At 40.4% G+C, this 22,259-nt stretch overlaps 1 protein-coding gene across 5 annotated transcripts in view; it reads left to right on the top strand.

Annotated features, from left to right (window-relative positions):
• The window catches only part of UBR2 (ubiquitin protein ligase E3 component n-recognin 2), a 134,649-nt gene that overhangs the window by 53,741 nt on the left and 58,649 nt on the right, over positions 1 to 22,259 (top strand). For 4 of the 5 annotated variants that reach the window (XR_004438729.1, XM_033217183.1, XM_033217182.1 and 1 more), the window contains 5 exons: positions 860 to 958; positions 17,305 to 17,468; positions 17,558 to 17,657; positions 20,456 to 20,584; positions 22,071 to 22,254. Coding sequence is in view for 4 of the 5 variants with exons in the window: in XM_033217183.1 (XP_033073074.1) it covers positions 860 to 958; positions 17,305 to 17,468; positions 17,558 to 17,657; positions 20,456 to 20,584; positions 22,071 to 22,254 (676 nt within the window). In the remaining variant the exon portion in view is untranslated. Of the gene's footprint in view, positions 1 to 690; positions 790 to 859; positions 959 to 17,304; positions 17,469 to 17,557; positions 17,658 to 20,455; positions 20,585 to 22,070; positions 22,255 to 22,259 lie in introns of all 5 variants that reach the window. The other variant, XM_033217181.1, reaches the window with a different exon arrangement.

Consider the following 22,259-nt stretch of genomic DNA (forward strand, 5'->3'; position numbering starts at 1 on the left):
TAGAAAATTATATTTAGAAAACTTTGATTTTATAAATAGATTGCAGCTATTTCGTGCTAAAGAAAACATGTATGTTGCTTTTTTTTTTTTTTAAGAAACAAGGTCTCTTCAAAACTCTAGGTTATTGATATAGTTGAATTAAGTTCTCCATTTTAGCAGCATGTGCGTAAGCTAGCCACTTATTTTTTTGCATTCACCTGAATTAGGAAGTATATGAGAATCACTTGGAGAGCTCTTTCAAAATACATGTGTTGTGTTCCATTCTCAAATCTACTGAAACAGATCAACCAAGAATGGGGGCCCAAGCGTGTGTGCTTTGGAAGAGTCATCAGATGATTCTGATAAGATGCAGAAGTAATGAAAGTCTGACTTCATCAGAAACAGTGTAATGCTGCTGTGGTTTAACTCTACCGGCGTGCAGTGACACCTGGGAGCTTAGTAGCTGTTACTGCCTACTTGGCCTGGTAAATTGCCATTGTGCTCCAGAAGAAAGAATCAGTATTTGTACAGGATTCCACAGATTCCATAGTGAATCAATATCTATACAGGATTTTATTGGTAGAAATCATTCCAGTTATTGTTCTTATAGCAGTATTATCTTCTTGACTTCCTCCAGCACTGACTTTTCATTATAATCCTTAAACATTTGGTCAATGTGGATTAGAGGTAAATCTCCCCCTTGTTGTTTAGAATTACCAGCAGTTGCAGAGAGATTTTATGGAGGATGATCACGAGCGAGCAGTGTCGGTGACTGCTCTGTCTGTCCAGTTCTTCACCGCACCTACTCTGGTGAGTAGTGCTTGCCTTTTCTTTGTAACTGATAGCTGGCACTCCTTGCCTTTTTTTGCCTTCTTAATAGAACTATGAGCGTTTGCAGAGTGATTATGTGACAGATGACCACGACAGAGAGTTTTCAGTCGCAGACCTCTCGGTTCAGATATTCACGGTTCCTTCACTTGTAAGTACTGAAAGACTAGAAGAACTTTCTTGTTTTCCATTACCAGAAGTAAAGCCTTAAAATAATAGAGAACTAAAGTCTGTATATTCCTGAAAAAAATAATATTTTATTAATGGGTGATCAGACTTCAAACACCTTCAACTATTCTTATACTAGAATATAACCTTGAATATCAAAGTAATCTGGTGGGGCGGGGGAAGTCATTTAGACTTAATTTATACTTTCTCTTCAGAGTAAAGGAGAGGGAAACAATCTGTACTTTCTCATAGTGCTTCCCTGAGATTTTGAACTGATTAATTTACATTAAGCTGATTGATTTCACAAATTATCCTTGACATTAGAATTAGACAGCGTATTGTACACCGTCTCACAATTTGAGAAGTCCTCCTCTCAACTCCCTCCCAAAACGGGAGATGTAGCTAAGGCAATTGAATCATGATGATTGGGTGGTCTTTTACTGAGCTTCACGAGTTGCCCATGAAGGCATCATTATGTTTTAGCTCTATATACATAATTAAAATTCATGTGTAATTTGTTCAGCAAATTTAAGAAACACCTATTTATTGGGCACAGTTCTAGACTTTGAGAATGTAACAGTAAACAGTAACAAATGTGACCCTTCCCTCATCAAATTTACATAGTGGGAAAGAGTTATATAAATAGTTAATCAGAATCACAATGAAAATTTGGTTGGTTTGAGAGATAATAACAAGAGACCTGACCTTTTCCCACAGTTCAGGGCTTCTCTAAGAAAGGTGCCTTTATGCAAGGGCATGAGTGAAGGTCCATGCAAAGGGACGAGCAATTGGGAAAACTAGGAGGAGTAGGGGAGCATTACCTCTATGGCAAGTAGAGGAAAATGAGGACACTTGAAGATTCTTGAACCTGGAGTGAAACTGTTTAGGTTTAAGAGCATTTTATAGTTACTTTATTAATAAGGCATATTAAAAATAACTGAATTTTTTCCCATGTTACTTATATGTTAAAGGATATATTCTAATACAGTGGAAGCTGTCTGGAGTCTGTTTACCCGTTAATGAGCTATTATGATAGGCCAAATTAAGGATTTTGCATTTGTCTTAAGAACGTGAGAAGGCATTAAAGAGTTTTAAGTGGTATTTACATAATTACATTTGTGATTTTAAAAGATCATGATGTCTGTAATTTGGAGAATAAATTTGGACGGGGATAAAAGCGAGTGTGGGAAACCTAATTAGATGCTAACGCAATGACCCGGGCAAAAACTGATGGTAACTTGAACTGGGATGCTGAAAATAAATATGAATCATGAGGTATATTTTTAGGTGGTGAAATCTACAGAACTGGCTAAGTGGGTTGAGGGTTGTTGGACTTGCTGACAAATTGGATGCTGGGTTTGAAGGAGGAGTATAAGGATGATTCGAAAGCGTCTGGCTTGCAGCTGAGTAGATGTTGTGCCACTTGCTGAATGATTAGCATTTGTAAAGAGGGAAAGTGATGCTTTTGGTTTAGTCAGGGTTGAGTTCTAGAAGCCTCTGAGATGATCCTATGTGTTTTCGTATCTGTGCTTCCCTCCTCCATTGATCTTTTTGTCCATTTCCATGCCAGTACCACAGTTGTAATAATTATTTATAGCTTAATATTCCATTTTGACATCTTAAATCCCATTTCATTTGATAGCTTAAATCTCCTTTATTATTTTCCAGAATGTTTTCGCTTATTCTTAGGCCTTTTTCAAAAAGATGAAATAAAATCAGATTGTCGGTTACCAAAAACCACATTAGAATTTTGACTGAAAAGACGTTGTATTTGTAGATTAATTTAGGAAGCACCAACATCTTTGCAATACTGAATATCCCAACTAGGAATATAATTTGTCCTTGTTTATTCAAATGTTATTTTATGTTCTTAGTAAAAACTTCATAGTTCTCTCATTACAAATGTGTGTATATATTTTTTTTTTCTTTTTTTTTTTTTTTCTTTTTTTTAAGTTCTTGATCTCGACTGGGCTCAGTGGCTCACCTCTGTAATCCTAGCCAAGGCAGGTGGATCACCTGAGGTTAGGAATCCGAGACCAGCCTGGCCAACATGTTGAAACCCCATCTCTACTAAAAATACAAAAATTATCCGGGCGTGGTGGCGCATGCCTGAGGCTGAGGCAGAAGAATCACTTGAACCCGAGAGGTGGAGGTTGCAGTGAGCTGAGATCGAGCCATTGCACTCCAGCCTGGGCGACAGAGCAAGATTCCGTCTCAAAAAAAAAAAAAAAGTTCTTGATCTGTCACTCAGGCTGGAGTGAAGTGGCATGATCATGGCTCACTGCAGCCTTGACCACCTGGGCTCAGGCAATTCTCCTGCCTCAGCCTTCCAAGTAGCTGAGACCACAGATGCATGCCACCACACCCAGCTAGTCTTAACATTTTTAAATTAAGGTTATATGTTTTGTATTTTTTGATGCTATAGCAAACTTTTTATATTTTTAAACAAGCTATGGTAGTATGTAGGAAAACTACTGATTTTTATATGTTCATCTTATATCTATCTGGTCTATCTAGATATATATGTATTCAGATTAAATAGGTTCTACCAAACTCTTTTCCATAATGGTTGAACCAATTCATACTTCTGTTAATAACGTATGAAAGTGATAGTTGCTCCACATCCTCACCAACACTTGGTTTTACCAGTCTTTTAAGATTTTATCTATTCTAGTGGGACGTAGTGGTTTCTCATGATTTTAATTTGCATTCTTCTGGTGATGATGAAGCTGAATTCCTTTTTATATGTTTATTGGCATTTGGATATACTCCTTTGTGAATCCCTGTTAAAGTTGTCCTTTGATTATCTATTGAGTTGTCTGCCTTTTTCTTACTGATTTGTCAGAGTTTTTCATAGATTCTGCATCCATACTCTTGGTTGGGTATATATACTACATATATTGTTTCTCATACATTGTTTCTACATGTATATATACACTCTGTGTCTTACTTCCTGAATATTAAGGGTCTCCTTTTAATTACTTATTTTATTATTTTTTTTTAAGACAGAATCTCACTCTGTCCCCCAGGCTGGAATGCAGTGGCATGATTTCAGTTCAGTGCAACCTCAGCCTCCCGAATAGCTGGGACTACGTGTGTGCCCAGCTAAGTTTTTGTAATTATTGTAGAGACGGGATTTCACTATGGTGGCCAGGCTAGTCTCAAACTCCTAGCCTCAAGTGATCCCCCTGCCTCAGCTTCTCAAAGTGCTGGGATTACAGGCATGAGCCACTGCACCCAGCCAGGTGTCTCTTAATGAGCCAGAATTCATAATTATACATGTACTAATTTTGTCTTTTTTTTTTGAGACGGAGTCTCGCTCTGTCACCCAGGCTGTAGTGCAGTGGTGCGATCTCCGCTCACTGCAGCCTCCACCTCCTGGGTTCAAGAGATTCTCCTGCCTTGGCTTCCTGATTAGCTGGGACTACAGGCATGTGTGACCATACCCGGCTAATTTTTTTGTGTGTATTTTTAGTAGAGATGTGGTTTCACTATGTTGGCCAGACTGGTCTCAAACTCCTGACCTCAGGTGATCCACCACACCTGGCCATACTTTTTGTATATTGTTTAAACAATTTTTGTGTATCCCAGGGTCACAAAGATATTCTCCCATGTTTTCTAAAGGCTTGCCTTTCCCATTTAAATTCCCAATCCATCTATAATTCATTGTTGTGTATTGTATGAAGTAAGGTCTTGATTTTTTCCCCCCTACATAGTTATTCAGTTAACCTAGAAGTGTTTATTGAAGATATTTTTTCACCTGTTGCATTTCAGGAGCACCTTTGTCATAAATCAAGACCTTTATATGTGTGTGTCTGTCTTGTCTATCTTTGTGCCCCTGCTATACTGCCTTAATTATAGTAGTTTTGTGAGTCTCAGTATCTGATAGTTAAATCTTCCAGACTTATTCCTCAGAGTGCCTTGGCCATTCTTTTTTGTTGTTGTTGTTTTGAAATGGAGTTTTGTCGTTGTTGCCCAGGCTAGAGTGCAATGGTGCGATCTCGGCTCACTGCAACCTCCGCCTCCCAGGTTCAAGCGATTCTCCTGCCTCAGCCTCCTGAGTAACTGGGATTACGGGGCATGCGCCACCACACCTAGCTAATTTTGTATTTTTAGTAGAGACGGAGTTTTTCCATGTTGGTCAGGCTGGTCTCGAACTCCTGACCTCAGGTGATCCACCCACCTCAATCTCCCAAAGTGCTGAGATTACAGGCGTGAGCCACTGCGCCCGGCGAGCCTTGGCCATTCTTAATCCTTTGTATTTCTGTATGAATTTAGATTCAGCATATCAGCTTCCATACACACGAAGAAGCCTTCATATATTTTGATTGAGATTGAAATTAACCTCTCCATCAGTTTAGGAAGAATTAGTATCTTTACAATATTGAGTCTTCTGCCCCGTGAACTTGATGTATTCCTTCATTCATTTAGTTTTTTAAAAAAATGTCTTTCAATAATTTATAGTTTTCATTATAGAGGGCTTCCCACTCTTCTTTTTTTTCTTTTTGAGAAGGAGTCTTGCTCTGTCGCCCAGGCTGGAGCACAGTGGCACAATCTTGGCTCACTGCAACCTCTGCCTCCCAAGTTTAAGCAGTTCTGTCTCAGCCTCCCTAGTAGTTGGGATTATAGACACCCGCCACTGGCACGCCTGGCTAATTTTTGTATTTTTAGTAGATACAGGGTTTCGTCATGTTGACCAGGCTGGTCTCAAGCTCCTGACCTCAGGTGATCCGCCCACCTCGGCCTCCCAAAGTGCTGGAATTACATGTGTGAGCCACGGCGCCTAGCCCCCATTCTTTTTTTGTTAGATTTATTTCTAGGTGCTTGGTTTTTTGGGGAGGGCAGGGAGACACTTTGTTTTTGTTGTTGGTTTTTTTTTTTTTTTTTTTTGAGGCAGAGCTACATTCTATTCCCCCTGCTGGAGTGCAGTGGTGCAATCTCAGTTAACTGCAGCCTCTGCCTCCCGGGTTCCAGTGATTCTTCTGCCTCAGCTTCCCAAGTAGCTGGGATTACAGGTGCGTGCCACCACACTTGGCTAGTTTTTTATATTTTTCATGGAGATGGTGTTCCACCATGTTGGCCAGGCTGGTCTCAAACTCCTGACCTCAGGTTATCTGCCCACCTCGGCCTCCCAAAGTGCTGGGATTACAGGCGTGAGCCACCGCACCTGGCCTGTTTTTGGCTTTTGATGCTATGGGAAATTTTTTTTTAACATTACTTTGTATTTGCTTATAGAAGTACATTCATTTGTGTATATCAGCCGTGTATCCAGCCACTTTTTCCACATTCATTTATTCTAATGATTTATAGATTTTTTTTTTTTTTTTTAAGATGGGGTCTGTATTGCTCAGGCCATTCTCAAATTCCTGGGCTCAAGCTATCATCCTGCCTCAGCCTCCCAAAGTGCTGGGATTACAGGCATGAGCCACTGTGCCTAGCCAGTTTGTATATTCCTTTGGATTTTTCTGTGTACATAATCATATCACCTGTCATCCATGAATAATGGCAATTTTAGTTCTTATTTCCAATATTTATATATTTTACTTCATTTTCTTTATTATACTGGCTGGGACCTCAACTACAGTGTTAAATACAAGTGGTAGATAAAAGCAGAAATCTTTGTCTCGTATCTGATCTCGGGGGAAAACTTAATATTTTATCATAAAGTATGATGTTTTGCTTTGGAGTTTTGTTTGCTTGGTTTTTGTTTGATTGTTTGTAGATACTCTTTTATCAGATTAGAGAAATTTTCTCAATTCCTAGTTTGCTCTAAGGTGGTAGTGTTGTTTAAAAGAGGGAGCCTTGTCATGTTGCCCAGCCTGCCCTCAAATTCCTGGTCTCAAACACTCCTCCCACCATCTCAGTCTCCCAAGTACCTGGGACTACAGGCATGTGCCACTGAGCCTAGCTTGGTTTTTGTTTGGTTTTTGGGTTTTTTTGAGACAGAGCCTCCCTCTGTCGCACAGGCTAGAGTGCTGTGGTGTGATCTCAGCTTTCTACAACCTCCGCCTTCCGGGTTCAAGCGATTCTCCTGCGTCAGCCTCCTGAGTAGCTGGGATTACAGGTGCGCTGGTACCACCACACCCGGCTAATTTTTATATTTTTAGTAGAGACGGGGTTTCACCATGTTGGTCAGGCTGGTGACCTCGTGATCAGGTCAGACTCCTGACCTCGTGATCCACTCACCTTGGCCTCCCAAAGTGCTGGGATTACAGGCGTGAGCCACTACACCCGGCCGGTTTTTGTTTGTGTTAAATCATGAATATGTGTTTAATTTTCATGAATTCAGGAGCAGCATTGGATGGTATGATCAAGTGGTTTTTTCTCCTTTTGTCTGTTAATAAGATTATTTAATTTTTTTCAAATGTTTTATTACTTTTATGTTAAGGAAATAAACCAAACTTGGTTGTGGTTTATTGTCCTTTTTCTATATTGCTTGATTCTATTTGTGCACCCTTATTTGTGAGAGAGATTAAGTGATAATTTTCTTTCCTTGTTATAGCCTTTTGGGGTTTTGGTAGTAAGATTAAAGAGGACTCATTAATTAAATTGGCAAGTATATTCTGTTTTCTGGAAAATTTTATGTAAGATAGGTATTGCTTTTGTTGTTGTTGTTGTTGTTTTGTTTTGTTTTTTGAGACCAAGTCTCGCTCTAGCACCCAGGCTGGAGTGCAGTGGTGCAGTCTCAGCTCACTGCAGCCTCGACCTCCTGTTTGCAAGTGATCCGCCTCAGCCTCCCAAGTAGCTGGGACTACAGGCATGCACTACCACACCTGGCTAATTTTTTTTTTTAGTGTTTGTTAAGTTGGGGGTGGGTGTTGCTTTGTTGCCCAGGCTAGTCTTGAACTCCTGACCTCAAGTGATCCTTCCACCTTGGCCTCCCAAAGTGTTGGGATTACGGGTGTGAACCACTTATTCCTTATTACTTTTGTAATTGCCCAACAGATTCTTCCTGCCCACTGTACAGATAAAATCAATTCACTGAGACCACAGCATTGCGATACAGAGAGAGTTTAATTGACACGAGGCTGGCCACACCACTTGGGAGACAGAGTTTTTACTCAAAATCTCCTCCTGAAGGCTTGGAGGTTAGGGGTTTTCAAGTATAATTTGGTGAGCAGAAAACTAGGGAGGAGGTGATGCTGATTGGTTGAGGAGGGCATCATTAGGGTTTGTGCTGAGTCCACTTGTATGCTGATTGGTTGAGGAGGGCATCATTAGGGTTTGTGCTGAGTCCACTTGTGGCTGAGGGTCAAAGGACTGGTTGAATCATGGATCACAAGTAATGCAAAAGTCTGAAAAGGCATCTCCAAAAGGTCACTCTTAGGTTCTACAATAGTGTTGTTATCTATAGGAGTAATTGTGGAAGTTATAAATCTTGTGATTACTGGTTATCATTTAACTTACATTTTAGCATAATTCAGGCCCCTTTCATCATCTTAACCTTGTGGACTTTCATTAGTTTTATAAAGGCAGTTTCCTTTTGGAAAGGGCTATTATCTTCCTTGCTTTAAGGTTAAACTATAAATTAAATTTCTCCCAAAGTCAGTTTGGCCTACACCCCAGAATGACCAAGGACAGCTTGAAGGTTAGACGCATGATGGAGTCAACAATGTCAGATTTCTCTTACTGTCATAATTTTGCAAAGGCACTTTCCCCACTTAAATATTTAGAAGAATTCTCCAGTGTAACCATTTAGGCCTCAAGATATCTTTCTGGAAATGATTTTATAGCCAGTTAAAAATTTTAATAGGACTATTCAGATTTTCTATTTCTTGTTTCTCTTCTGGTAACATACGTTTTTTTCTTGGGAATTTGCTAATTTAATTTAAATTTCCATTTATATTGATTTAAATGACACCTAATATTTATCTTATTTTCTATTTAATACATTTCAGATCTGTAGGTCTTGTAGTATTTTTTGTAATCCTTTTTTAAATTTAAATTTTTCTGTTTTTCTTACCAGTCTTTCTAGAGATGTATACTATTTTTTTTGAGACAGGGTCTCGCTTTGTCACCCAAGCTGGAGTGCGGTGGCATGATTTCAGCTCACTGCAATCTCTGCCTCCCAGGTTCAAGCCATTCTGGTGCCTCAGCCTCCTAAGTAACTGGGACTACAGGCATGCACCACCACACCGGGCTAATTTTTGTATTTTTAGTACAGATGGAGTTTTGCCATCTTGACCAGGCTGGTGTCGAACTCCTGGCCTCGTGTGATCTGCCTACCTCAGCCTCCCAAAGTGCTGGATTACAGGCATGAGCCACCATGCCCAGCCTAGAGATGTATATGCTTATTAGTTTTTTCAAAGAACCAACCTTTAGTTGCATTCATTTATTTTTCCCCTTTTATGCATTTGCTTTATTATATTCTTTCCCTTTTCGTATTTTCTTTAGATTTATATTGCCATTCTTATGTAGTTTCTTTCCTTTCGTGACCACCAATGTAATTTCTTTATAGATTATTAGATCATTTCCTTTGAACCTTTCTTCTTTTCAGATGATTTAAGGTTTAAGTTTCCATGTAAGCATCTTGTTATACGGCAAATGAGGGTCGTTTAGAAAGGTTTGTTTTGCAAGTTCAGATGAACTTAGGTAATAAAGGATGCCCCTTGCCTTCCTGGAAAGTGAGAGGACACTTTACAGAAGGGAAATGTATGCTCTGTTTTTACAGCTTTTCTTGTGTCTCCTATCATCAGTTGCCTTTGCTCAAAATAATCCTTATGCCAAAGTGGCATATTTTGGAGTGGCATATTGTGTAGGGACCAGCCCCACAGGTCGGTGGGTCGTCTCCGTGTGCGGAGACAAGAGATTGTAGAAATAAAGACACAAGACAAAGAGATAAAAGAAAAGACAGCTGGGCCCGGGGGACCCCACTACCACCAAGACACAGAGACCGGTTGTGACCCCGAATGCCTGGCTGCGCTGTTAATTTATTGGATGCAAGGCAAAAGGGGCAGGGTAAGGAGTGTGAGTCATCTCCAGTGATAGGTAAGGTCATGTGGGTCACGTGTCCACTGGACAGGGGCCCTTCTCTGTTTGGCAGCTGAGGCAGAGAGGGGGAGAGAGAGACAGCTTATGCCATTATTTCTGCACATCAGAGACTTCTAGTACTTTCACTAATTTTGCTACTGTTATCTAAAAGGCAGAGCCAGGTATACAGCATGGAACACAGAAGCGGACTAGGAGTGTGACCACTGAGGCACAGCATCACAGGAGATGGTTAGGCCTCCAGGAAACTCCACAAGAGGTGGAGGAGTAGAGTCTTCTCTAAACTCCCCTGTGGAAAGGGAGACTCCCTTTCCCGGTCTGCTAAGTAGCCGGTGTTCTCCTTGACACTGACACTACCGCTAGACCAAGGAGCCCTCTGGTGGCCCTGTCTGGGCATAACAGAAGGCTTGCACTCTTGTCTTCTGGTCACTTCTCACTATGTCCCTTCAGCTCCTTGGTCACTTCTCACTATGTCCCTTCAGCTCCTATCTCCATATGGCCTGCTTTTCCCTAGGTTATAGTTGTAGAGCGAGGATTATTATAATACTGGAATAAAGAGTAATTGCTACAAACTAATGATTAACAATATTCATATATAATCATATCTATGATCTATATCTAGTATAACTATTCTTATTTTATATATTTTATTATACTGGAACAGCTCATGCCCTCGGTCTCTTGCCTCAGCACCTGGGTGGCTTGCCGCCCACAATATTCAAGTTCTCTTCAGCAGATAGAGTGAAGTGGATCACTTTAGTCCAGTCAAGGATTTAAATGTCTCCAGGTTGTTTTTACAAGACTCAATCTTACCTGTACTTTATCCCCACCCCTGACACATAACTCCCTAAGGGTTCTCAGTTGAGAGCCTGGAGTTCTTCCCTAGAATTCGAGTTCTTTCACTCTATAGGAACTTGAACACTAATGTTGCTTCCTTATGTAACTTCAGAATTTTGTAAATGTCTTTAGGGAAAAACTAGAAGAACGTTGAACTCAGTTCCCCCTGCTCTTTTTCTTACTGGGATTCTGGCCTCTCTAACACCGTGGGATGGCTATAGTCTCAGCAAGTTTTTCTCCCTAATAATGACAGTTCTGTACAGATTTTGTAACCACACAATGGGTTATCTTGCTCGCTGCCCAGATAGAGCCGATTTATCAAGATGAGGGAATTGCAATGGAGAAAGTTTCGTACACAGAGAGCTGGTTAAGTGAGAGACCAAAGCTTTATTATTACTCAAATCAGCCACTCCAACAATTTAGAGCCTAGATTTTTTTTTAAAGATGGTTTGTTGGGCAGGGGGTGCTAGGAAATCCGGGATGCTGTTTGGTTGGGTCTAGGGTGGAATCACAGGGAGTTGAGACTGTCCACTTGTGCTGAGTCAGTTCCTAGGTGGGGGCCGTAAGACCAGATAAGCCAGTTTACCAGTCTGGGTGTCTCCAGCAGGTCCTTCAGAATGCAGGGCCTGAAAAATACCTCAAACACCAATCTTAGGTTTTACAATAGTAATGTTGTCTGTAGGAGCAAGTGGGGGAGGTTAGTGATTTTGTGGCCTCTGGCTGCATGACTTCTGAGCCATAATTTCTAATCTAGTGGCTAATTTGTTGATTTTACAAACACAGTCTGGTTCCCAAGCAAAGAGGGAGTTTGTTTCAGGGAGAGGCCATTACCATCTTTGGTTTTTTTTTTAGTTTGTTTTGTTTTTTGAGTCAGGGTCTCGCTTTGTTGCCCAGACTAGAGTGTAGTGGTGCCATTGTGGCCCACTGCAGCCTCGGCCGCCCAAGTTCGAGCCAACCTCCTGCCTCAGCCTCCTGCGTATCTGGGACTACAAGTGTGCACCACTACACCTGGCTAAGTTTTTTAGCTTTTATTTATAGTAGAGACAATGTCTTGCTATGTTGCCTGGGCTGGTCTTGAACTCCTGGGCTCAAATGATCCTCCCACCCCAGCCTCCCAAAGTACTAGCATTACAGGCATGAGTCACCATACCCAGCCTTTGTTTTAAAGTCTTTAAAGTCTTTGTTTTAAAGTTAAACTGTAAACCACATTCCTCCCAAAGTTAGTTTGAGCTGCACCCGGGAATGAATAAGGGCAGTTCTGGAGATTAAAGGCAAGATGAAGTCAGTTAGGTCAGATCTCTTTAATTGTCATAATTTTCTCACTGTTACAGTTTTTGCAAAGGTAGTTTTGGTTTTTTCTTGGGATCTTTAATCCCCTCTTACCCTACTCCCAGAACAGACAAATGCTGAGGGAAAAGCAGCTGCAGAATGCTGGCTCACCTCCTTGTGCAGTTCCTTTCTCCCTGGTTTTCTCTCCTGGAGTCCTTGTCTCAGCAGCTCTCTAGTGATTTCAAACTTTTTTTTTTTTACTTTTATTAAGCTTTTCTAGGTGTTCTTGGTGGAAGTGTTGGTCAGCCTCAAGCTACTGCATCATGACTGAAAGCAGAAGAGTACTCATAGTTTTTAAAAAAAAAACTCTTAATTATTATGCACACTCCTGGTTAAAAATAACTTGCCCTAGATATTAGTGGAATGTTTTATAGCAGCGGTATCTTTTGAATCACAATTACCTTGCAATTAACACAGTCTTTATTTTTAGTTTAGTCAAGACCTTTGGTCAAGACTTAGTACTGGCTGGGCACAATGGCTCATGCCTGTAATCCCAGGACTTTGGGAGGCAAAGGTGGGAGGATCGCTTGAGGTCAGGAGTTTGAGACCAACCTGGCCAACATGGTGAAACCTCGTCTCTTCTAAAAATACAAAAAATTAGCTGGGCATGGTGGCAGATGCTGGTAATCCTAGCTACTCGGGTGGCTGAGACAGGAGAATTGCTTGAACCCATGAGGTGGAGGTTGCAGTGAGCCAAGATCATGCCACTGCACTCTAGTCTGAGCGACAAGAGTGAGACTCTGACTCAAAAAGAAAAAAAGAAAAGAAAACAGTGCTTATAATTCAAGTGATGAGTATCATAGTTGTTCTCATTTATTAAATATGTGTTCAGTCAGCATTATCCCTGTATGCTATGGCATGTTTAGTTTAAAAGTATAGGCATAGATGATGATTATTATTCAGTTGTGTTTTTCAGAGTCTTATAGGAGAATTTAGCCCATTTTGAATATGCTGTTAAATGGGTCATGAGCCTTGCAATACAAAATTGAATATGAATCATATAAAATGAATAAAAACTATAATATAAGTAAGTCATAGTTTTGTTTTTGTTTTTGTTTTGAGATAGAGTTTCGCTCTTGTCACCCAGGCTGGAGTGCAGTGGCACGATCTCGGCTCACTGCAACCTCCGCCTCCTGGGTTCAAGCAATTCTCCAGCCTCAGCTTCCTGAGTAACTGGGATTATAGGTGCCCACCACCACACCTGGCTAATTTTTTTATTTTTAGTAGAGAGGGGATTTCACGACGTTGGTCAGGCTAGTCTGGAACTCCTGACCTCAGGTGATCGGCCCACCTCAGCCTCCCAAAGTGCTCAGATTACAGGCATGAGCCACTGTGCCTGACTGATAGTGGTAATGCTTTTTAAAGCAAAGTGAATTGTAGGCATAAACATTAAGAAAGGCCAGGCACGGTGGTGCACACCTGTAATTCCAGCACTTTCGGAGGCCAAGGCAGGCGGATCACTTGAGGTCAAGACTTCAAGACCAGCCTAGACAACTTGGTGAAACCCTGTCTCTACTAAATATATATTAAAAATTAGCCAGGCGTGGTGGCACACACCTGTAATCCTAGCTACTTAGGAGACTGAGGTGGGAGGATCACTTGAACCCTGGAGGAGGAGGTTGCAGTGATCCAAAATTATGCCACTGCACTCCAGCCTAGGTGACAAAGCAAAACTCTGTCTCAAAAAAATAATAATAATAATGTTTTAGGGTGTTAAGTACAAGAAATATATGCCAAGAATAAATACCAAATAATGTCTGGTATTTAAGTTGAAAATTACTTTGAAAGGTTAGCAATAATTTCCTGGCATAAGGTGATAAAGCTGAGAACCTAAGGTCTTTTATTTTTCTTTTCTCTTTGTAACTTTGAAAAATATGCTTCTTTTGTTATCTTTTAGAAGTAGAAATGCCTGAATAACTCCGCTGGTTTTTGTTTTGGTTTGTTTTTTTGGGTTTTTGTTTGTTTTTAAGAGTCAAGGCCGGCCGGGCGCGGTGGCTCAAGCCTGTAATCCCAGCACTTTGGGAAGCCGAGACGGGCGGATCACGAGATCAGGAGATCGAGACCATCCTGGCTAACACGGTGAAACCCCGTCTCTACTAAAAAAAAAAAAAAAAATACAAAAAAATTAGCCGGGCGAGGTGGCAGGCACCTGTAGTCCCAGCTACTCGGGAGGCTGAGGCAGGAGAATGGCGTAAACCCGGGAGGCGGAGCTTGCAATGAGCTGAGATCCCGTCACTGCACTCCAGCCTGGGCGACAAAGCAAGACTCCATCTCAAAAAAAAAAAAAGAGTCAAGGCTTTCTTGTTGCCCAGGCTGGCCACGAAATCCTGAGCTCAAGCAGTCCTCAATCTCAGCCTCACAAGTAGCTGGAACTATAGACATGAGCCACTGTGGCCAGCTACTTCCCTGTTTTAATAGAACATTAGTAATGAACCACCCTAGTAGTAGTAGTAGTACTAGTAGTAGTAGTAGTCGTCGTCGTCATAGTAATGAACCACCCTATTATTATTTATTTTATTTATTTATTTTTTTTATTTTTTTTATTTTTTTGAGACGGAGTCTCGCTCTGTCACCCAGGCTGGAGTGCAGTGGCTGGATCTCAGCTCACTGCCAGCTCCGCCTCCTGGGTTCCCGCCGTTCTCCTGCCTCAGCCTCCGGAGTAGCTGGGACTACAGGTGCCCGCCACCTCGCCCGGCTAGATTTTTGTATTTTTTAGTAGAGACGGGGTTTCACCGTGTTAGCCAGGATGGTCTCGATCTCCTGACCTCGTGATCCACCCGTCTCGGCCTCCCAAAGTGCTGGAATTACAGGCTTGAGCCACCGCGCCCGGCCCTATTTTATTATTATTATTTGTTTAATTGAGAGAGTCTTGCTCTGTCATCCAGGCTGGAGTACAATGGCATGATCTTGGCTCACTGCAACCTCTGCCTCCTGGGTTCAAGCAGTTCTGCCTCAGCCTCCCGAGTAGCTGGGATTCCAGGATCCCACCACCATGCCCAGCTAATCTTTGTGTTTTTTAGTAGAGACAGGGTTTCACCATGTTGGCCAAGCTGGTCTTGAACTCCTGACCTTAGGTAATCCACCCACCTCGGCCTCGCTTGCTGGGATAACAGGCATAAACCACTGCACCCAGCCTATTTTTTTTTTCGACACCCCATAAAGACAATTAAAATCCAATCTGGAAGTGTGCAGTATGTGAACCATCTCTGTTAACATTCACCTGAAACTAAAAATGCTAATAAGTGCCTTGATTCGTGGAGGTTTACATTCTAACAATATTAAGTTGTCTCTCCACCAAACTTCCTTTTACTGCCTGCTTTAAGTCCTGAAGTTTTCAAAGGTATATTTAACTGTATAGATTTTCTACTTGTCTACTGACTTTAGAATTTAACATCTATATTAGAATACATTTTTAGTATATTCTTAGACTTCTGTCTTCTGCATTTTTGTTCCTACTTATTTGGGGTTTTTTTGTTTTTTGTTTTTGAGACAGGGTCTCACTCTGTCATGCAGGCTGGAGTGGTGTGATCATGGCTCACTGCAGCCTTGACCTCCCAGGCGCCGGTGATTTTCCCACCTCAGCCTCCTGGGTAGCTGGGAATACAGGTACATGCCACCACACCCAGCTAATTGTTTTATTTTTTATGGAGACAGGGTTTCACTGTGTTGCCCAGGCTGGTCTCGAACTCTTGGGCTCAAATAATCCGCCTGCCTCAGCCTCCCAAAGTGCTGGCGTTACAGACGTGAGCTACCGCACCTGGCCTCGTTCTACTTTTTGATGAAACTTTTTCTGTTGCTAATTACCTGATCTTGACTTATGTGAGACCTGTTTAAGTTGTCACCCAGTATCAATAACACTCTAGAATCCTAGGGGAGATTAGCTATTGAGGCTGGAAAAGGTCAGGGGGAGGATCCATGATCTTTTGTATCAGAGTAAAAAATTAAGTATTCAAAGTAACATTAGACTTTCTGACTCTATTAGGGCAGATTAACACCATCAAAATGGCAAAGAGCAAAATGTTTGAAGTTATATTGTGTTATGGAGGTTATGAAAGGGCATGGCCCACATTGTAGGTAGAAATAGAAATTGTTAAGCCTTTTTGTGGGAACAATTTGGTGATATCATTAAAATTTATTATGTGCATGCTCTTTAACCGATTACTTCCACTTGTAGGAAATTATTCTATAAATATTCCTACAACTATACACAGTGGATATTTGTTGCAACATCTTTTTTAATAGCGTAACACTGGAAACAACCCAAATGTCTGACCAGTGAAAGCCTGGCTAAATTAAATCTGATACAAAAGTAGACCTGGTTAAAAAGAATGACGGACGTTTGTATGAACAATGTATGTAATTTGTAGGTAAAAAAATGTACAAAACAGTATAATATGCTATCCTTTGTGGGAAAGAGATAGATATAATTATATATACTTGTGTATACTTAACATACACTTTATGTATTTATGCATTTTATATATGTGTGTGTTATATAGTATATACTCTATAATTTTATACATATATAAAAACACAAGCTCTGTAATTATATGTATATAAAATACATATACCCATACCATCTCTTCAAGAATATGCAAGGAGCTACTATTAACAGGGTTTGCCTTTAGAAAGAAGACCTCAGGAGCTAGGAGACTTACTGACTTACTTTTCCCTATTGCATTTAGTATCATTTACATATATTTTCTTATTCAAAATAAAATATGTATACACACACACACAGACACAAAGAAACAAAAAATAAATCTCAACTAAGGAAATTAAGAGAAAATATTGCTTCATACTGAGTTCTAGAGAATCTATGCATAAACCTCTGGATCCTAGAATAATTATACCATACCATTGTAGGTGTCTAAATGTCTCAGTTAAGGACAATTTGCAGCCTGATTCAGAGCCCCCACCCTGAATTATCTTTGAATAATGAGCCTTGGAACTGTCTTCTAACATCTTTCTGGCATCTGGTATAATTGTTGCTTCATACACGTGGCAATTGGAGTAAGTAATTGTTATTTAGAAATACACAGTAATACATTTATGATATATAGTTGTGTTAAAAAAGGTTTAAACTGACGGAGCTAAACAATGTTGGTGACTTTTTTTAGTTTTCTTAGTATGTAGTTTTTGATTACCATGCACTCTGATAAACTTTGTTTTTAGGCTCGAATGCTCATCACAGAAGAAAACTTGATGAGCATTATCATTAAGACTTTTATGGATCATTTGAGACATCGAGATGCCCATGGCAGATTTCAGTTTGAACGATACACTGCTTTACAAGCCTTCAAATTTAGGAGAGTACAGAGCCTTATTTTAGATCTCAAGTAAGTTTTCGCTTAATTATTAAACCTATCGCAATTTATAGAAAGTCGATGTTTATGTTAATTGCCACTGTCACTTTTATCTTGTTCAGGTATGTGTTAATTAGCAAACCAACTGAATGGTCAGATGAGCTGAGGCAGAAGTTCCTAGAAGGGTTTGATGCCTTTTTGGAATTACTAAAATGTATGCAGGTATGTAAAAACTATTACACTTTTCTTTTTCCTTTTTTTTTTTCCTCTTTTCTCTTTTTGTTTTATTTTTATTTTTTATTTTTTTTACGAGATAGGGGTCTCCCTGTGTTGCCCAGGGTGGAGTATAGTGGCTAGTCATAGACACAACCAGAGTGTACTATACCTTTGAACTCCTGGGCTCTGGCAGTTCTCCTGCCTCAGCCTCCTAAGTTGCTTGGGACTAGAGGCACAGGCACAGGCCCAGGCCCGGCTTCTTTGTTTTTGTTGTTGTTGTTGTTCGCTGAAATGAACAGCTTTCTGTCTGTGCATCTTTTCATTTTGTGCACATTTCCAAAAGATCAATTTGGTTGGCTGCAATTCGGACCAGGAAGCTCCTCTTTAATTGGAGATTCTTAGAAAGATATGGAGCAAAGGAGATCCCAGCAAAGATTCTGCCATCTACTGCTCTTGGGTTTTTTCTGTGTTGGTTGTTCTGTTTTGTTTTGTTTATGAGATGGAGTCTCACTCTGTCACCCAGACTGGAGTGCAGTGGCACAACCTCAGCTCACTGTAATCTCCACCTCCAGAGTTCAAGTGAATATCCTGCCTCAGCCTCTCAAATAGCTGAGATTACAGGTATACACCACCACACCAGCTAATTTATTGGTTTTTTGTTTGTTTGTTTTGAGACTACTTTTTTTTTTTTTTGAGACGGAGTCTCGCCCTGTCACCCAGGCTGGAGTGCAGTTGCTCAGTCTCGGCTCACTGCAAACTCCACTTCCCTGGTTCACGCCATTGTCCTGCCTCAGCCTCCCAAGTAGCTGGGACCACAGATGCCTACCACCATGCCTGGCTAATTTCTTTTTTTATTTTTAGTAGAGACGGAGTTTCACCTTGTTAGCCAGGATGGTCTCGATCTCCTGACCTCGTGATCCACCCGCCTTGGCCTCCCAAAGTGCTGGGATTACAGGCATGAGCCACTGCGCCCGGCCAATTTTTTGTATTTTTAATAGAAACGGGGTTTCACCAAGTTGTCCAGGCTGGTCTCGAACTCCTGACCTCAAGTGATCCACCCACCTCAACCTCCCAGAGTGCTGGGATTACAGGCATGAGCCACCGCACCTGGCCAGTTTTGGGGTTTCTTTTGTTTTGTTTTGTTTTGTTTTTTGATACAGAGTTTCTCTGTTGCCCAGGCTGGAGTACAATGGCACAATCTTGACTCACTGCAACCTCCACCTCCTGGATTCAAGTGATTCTCTGACCTCAGCTTTCTTAGTAGCTGGGATTACAGGCACCTGCCACCATGCCCAGCTATTTTTTGTATTTTTAGTAGAGGCAGGGTTTCACCCTGTTGTCCAGGCTGATCTCAAACTCCTGACCTCAAGTGGTCCGCCTGCCTCAGCCTCCCAATGTGCTGGGATTACGGGCATGAGCCACTGCGCCAGCCACTTTGTATTTCTTTGGTTTCCACTAATGTTCTTTCTTTAGAGGTTACAAGTTTATTTTTTTAATATGCTTTCTTGGAAGTATAGTCAGGTTATTTGAGAAACTAGTCATTTTTGATTTTGCTTTTTAATGTTTCCATGTTTCTTTTTCTCTCCTTCGTGTGATATTTATATAATACAGTGTAGACCTTTTTCCCCTGTTTAATTCTCTTTTTAGGAAACATCCCTATATACAAAACAGAATCTAGAAGTAGAAACGAACAGGTATATTTAACCAGTTATAACTGTAAGAAGATAGGTGACGTCTCTAAAAATCTGAGCAAGTACTATTATGATTTATTTAGTAGCCACCTGGCTTTCTTAAGAAAAGGAATGACCAAAGTTGACTTATCATTTTTACTTTTATTTATTTTAATTCATTTTTATTTATTTTGGAGGTGTAGTCTTGCTCTGTCACCCAGGCGAGAGTGCAGTGGTGGGATCTTGGCTCACTGCAACATCTGCCTCGTGATTCTTCTGCCTCAGCCTCCTGAGTAGCTGGGATTACAGGTGCATGCCACCACACCCGGCTAATTTTGTATTGTTAGTAGAGACAGGGTTTCGCCATGTTGGCCAGGCTGGTCTTGAATTCCTGACCTCAAGTGATCCACCCACCTTGGCCTACCAAAGGTGCTGGGATTACAGGCCTGGGCCACCATGTCTGGCCTGACTTATCATTCTAGTTCCTAGGTTGGGTGGTAGTTCATGGGTGTTTAATTTGTTATAATACTACTATGTTTTTCATGTATCTATAAAAACAGTAGCTACTTTGGTCATTTTTGATACTTGAAGTATTCTGTATTCTCTATTATTTAATAAGTTCTGACATACTAGAATAGGCTAGTTTCTGAACAGTAATTTTAATTAAAAGCTATTTATTGTTTTGCCTTCTTTCAGGCTCTATGAAAACTTTTAATTGCATATTAGGACATAATATTTAAACTTTAATATATTAAAAATACAGTTATAAATTCAATAACATTTTAAAAGCTTGTCACATTTCTTTTAACAATTTTTTCTATAGACAATAGAGCTAAAAAGGAAGGATTATTGCAGTGAAATATTGAAGTATTTTATTGCCTAAAACAGATCTTGGAAGATACCTCTGAAATAATGCATTTGTTGGGATTTTTAAATTTATATTTTAGAGAATGTTATATAAACACATAATTTTAAAAGCTATTACTTTTCATAGTACTTAAAGTTTCCTGTTAAAACTTATACCTTCTATGTTTTTATAATCAATATATATTTCTTCTACATTACTTCTTAGGTTTCCATGTAAAAGAACAACTATAATTTTCATTCATATATAATTTTTTCACTTCCTTTAAGGGAATGGATCCAATTACACGTCAAGTAGGACAACATATTGAAATGGAACCAGAGTGGGAAGCAGCCTTCACACTACAAATGAAATTAACACATGTCATTTCAATGATGCAGGACTGGTGTGCTTCAGATGTGAGTTTCTTCTAGGTGCGGGAGATAGGAGGAAAGTGGAAGAGGGAGGAATAAGCAGAATCCTAAGTAAATTTCAAGGAGACCTAGAGAAAATAGTGGTGATACTTAGTTCATTAAACAGCGTATTTTCCTTCTCCACCTATAAACTCAGTAAAATTTTAAAATTCTACAACCTTAGGAAAAACTTGAAAAATAGAGAAGGAAATAATCCAAATTGTCTCTTCCTAAAGTAACTATCTTTGTTTTGTTTTGTTTTTTTCATAATCCCTTCTAGACTTTGAGAATATAAAAATGGTAGTTTGTAAATTTATTCAAAAATAAAATTTTATTATTGGTACATTTGTCCTAGGTCTTAAAATTATTTTGGCCTTCCTTGGCGATAAAGTCTAGATGAGAGCCTGTATACGTTATGAGGTTAGGGAAGGTTTCTGTAAGGTCTGAACAATGTGTAAAAGTTAGTGGAACAAAGAGTAAATGATATTCGTGACTGGGAAGACAGCTGCATTATAGTCTGTGATGACAGGGACTAGGGTAGTCCTAGGAGCTATTGAAAGGTCTGTGGTTGGAGCATAGAAGTAGAGAACAGAGATTTGGGCACAGGAGTAATTTTTCAGGGCCTTGGCCATGTAAAGAAGTTTTTAATATAATTCTTTTTTTTTTTTCTTTTTTTTGAGACACGGCTCACTCTGTTGCCCAGGCTAGAGTGCAGTGGTGCAATCTTGGCTCACTGCAGCCTCGACCTCCCCAGGCTTAGGTGATCCTCCCACCTCAGCTTCCCGAGTAACTGGGACAACAGGCTCTCACCACCACACCTGGCTAATTTTTCTATTTTTTGTAGAGACATGGTTTCGCCACGTTGCCCAGGCTGGTCTTGAATTCCTGGGCTCAAGTGATCTGCTTGCCTCGGCCTCCCGAAGTTTTGGAATTACAGGCGTGAGCCACCACACTCAGCCTGCATTTTATTTGAATCGAAGTGGGAAGCGTTCAGAGATTACCGTCTCTCTATTAAATTCCCTGCTTCAACTCTTGCCTCCTTTATTCATTCTCCATACAGTGACATGATTCAATTTACATGTTTTTTTAAAATTGCTCTGTATGGAGAATGGATGAAGGGAGCAAGAGTCAAAGCAGGAATTTAATAGAGAGATGCTTGGCAATGCCTTAGAGTTACTAGAGATACAGAAAAGTAGCAAGTTTTGAGAGAAACTTAGAAGATGAAGTTACCAGCTTGGTAATAGATTGGACAATGGGGAATGGGGGAAAGGAGGGTACTGGAATAACTTCTAGATTTCTGTACTATATGGGTAAATGTATCATTCACTGAGATGGCGGACATTGGAAGAGGGACCAAGTTTGGGAGGGAGAATTGAGTTTGGTTTTGCCCATATTGTTATTTGAGGTACTTACTCATTGAATTTGAGGTGCTTATTCAATGTTGTAGAAACTCAACCTTTTGAGTAGCTTACAGAAAAACCCTCTTTTTTAGGAAAAAGTGTTAATTGAAGCTTACAAGAAATGTCTCGCTGTACTGATGCAGTGTCATGGTGGTTACACTGATGGTGAACAACCTATCACACTAAGCATTTGTGGACATTCAGTGGAAACTATCAGATACTGTGTTTCCCAAGAAAAAGTTAGCATTCATCTCCCAGTTTCTCGCTTACTTGCAGGTAAA

The sequence above is a fragment of the Trachypithecus francoisi genome, unplaced genomic scaffold (assembly GCF_009764315.1).
Source record: "Trachypithecus francoisi isolate TF-2019V2 unplaced genomic scaffold, Tfra_2.0 Lachesis_group10, whole genome shotgun sequence".
Classification (NCBI taxonomy): domain Eukaryota; kingdom Metazoa; phylum Chordata; class Mammalia; order Primates; family Cercopithecidae; genus Trachypithecus; species Trachypithecus francoisi.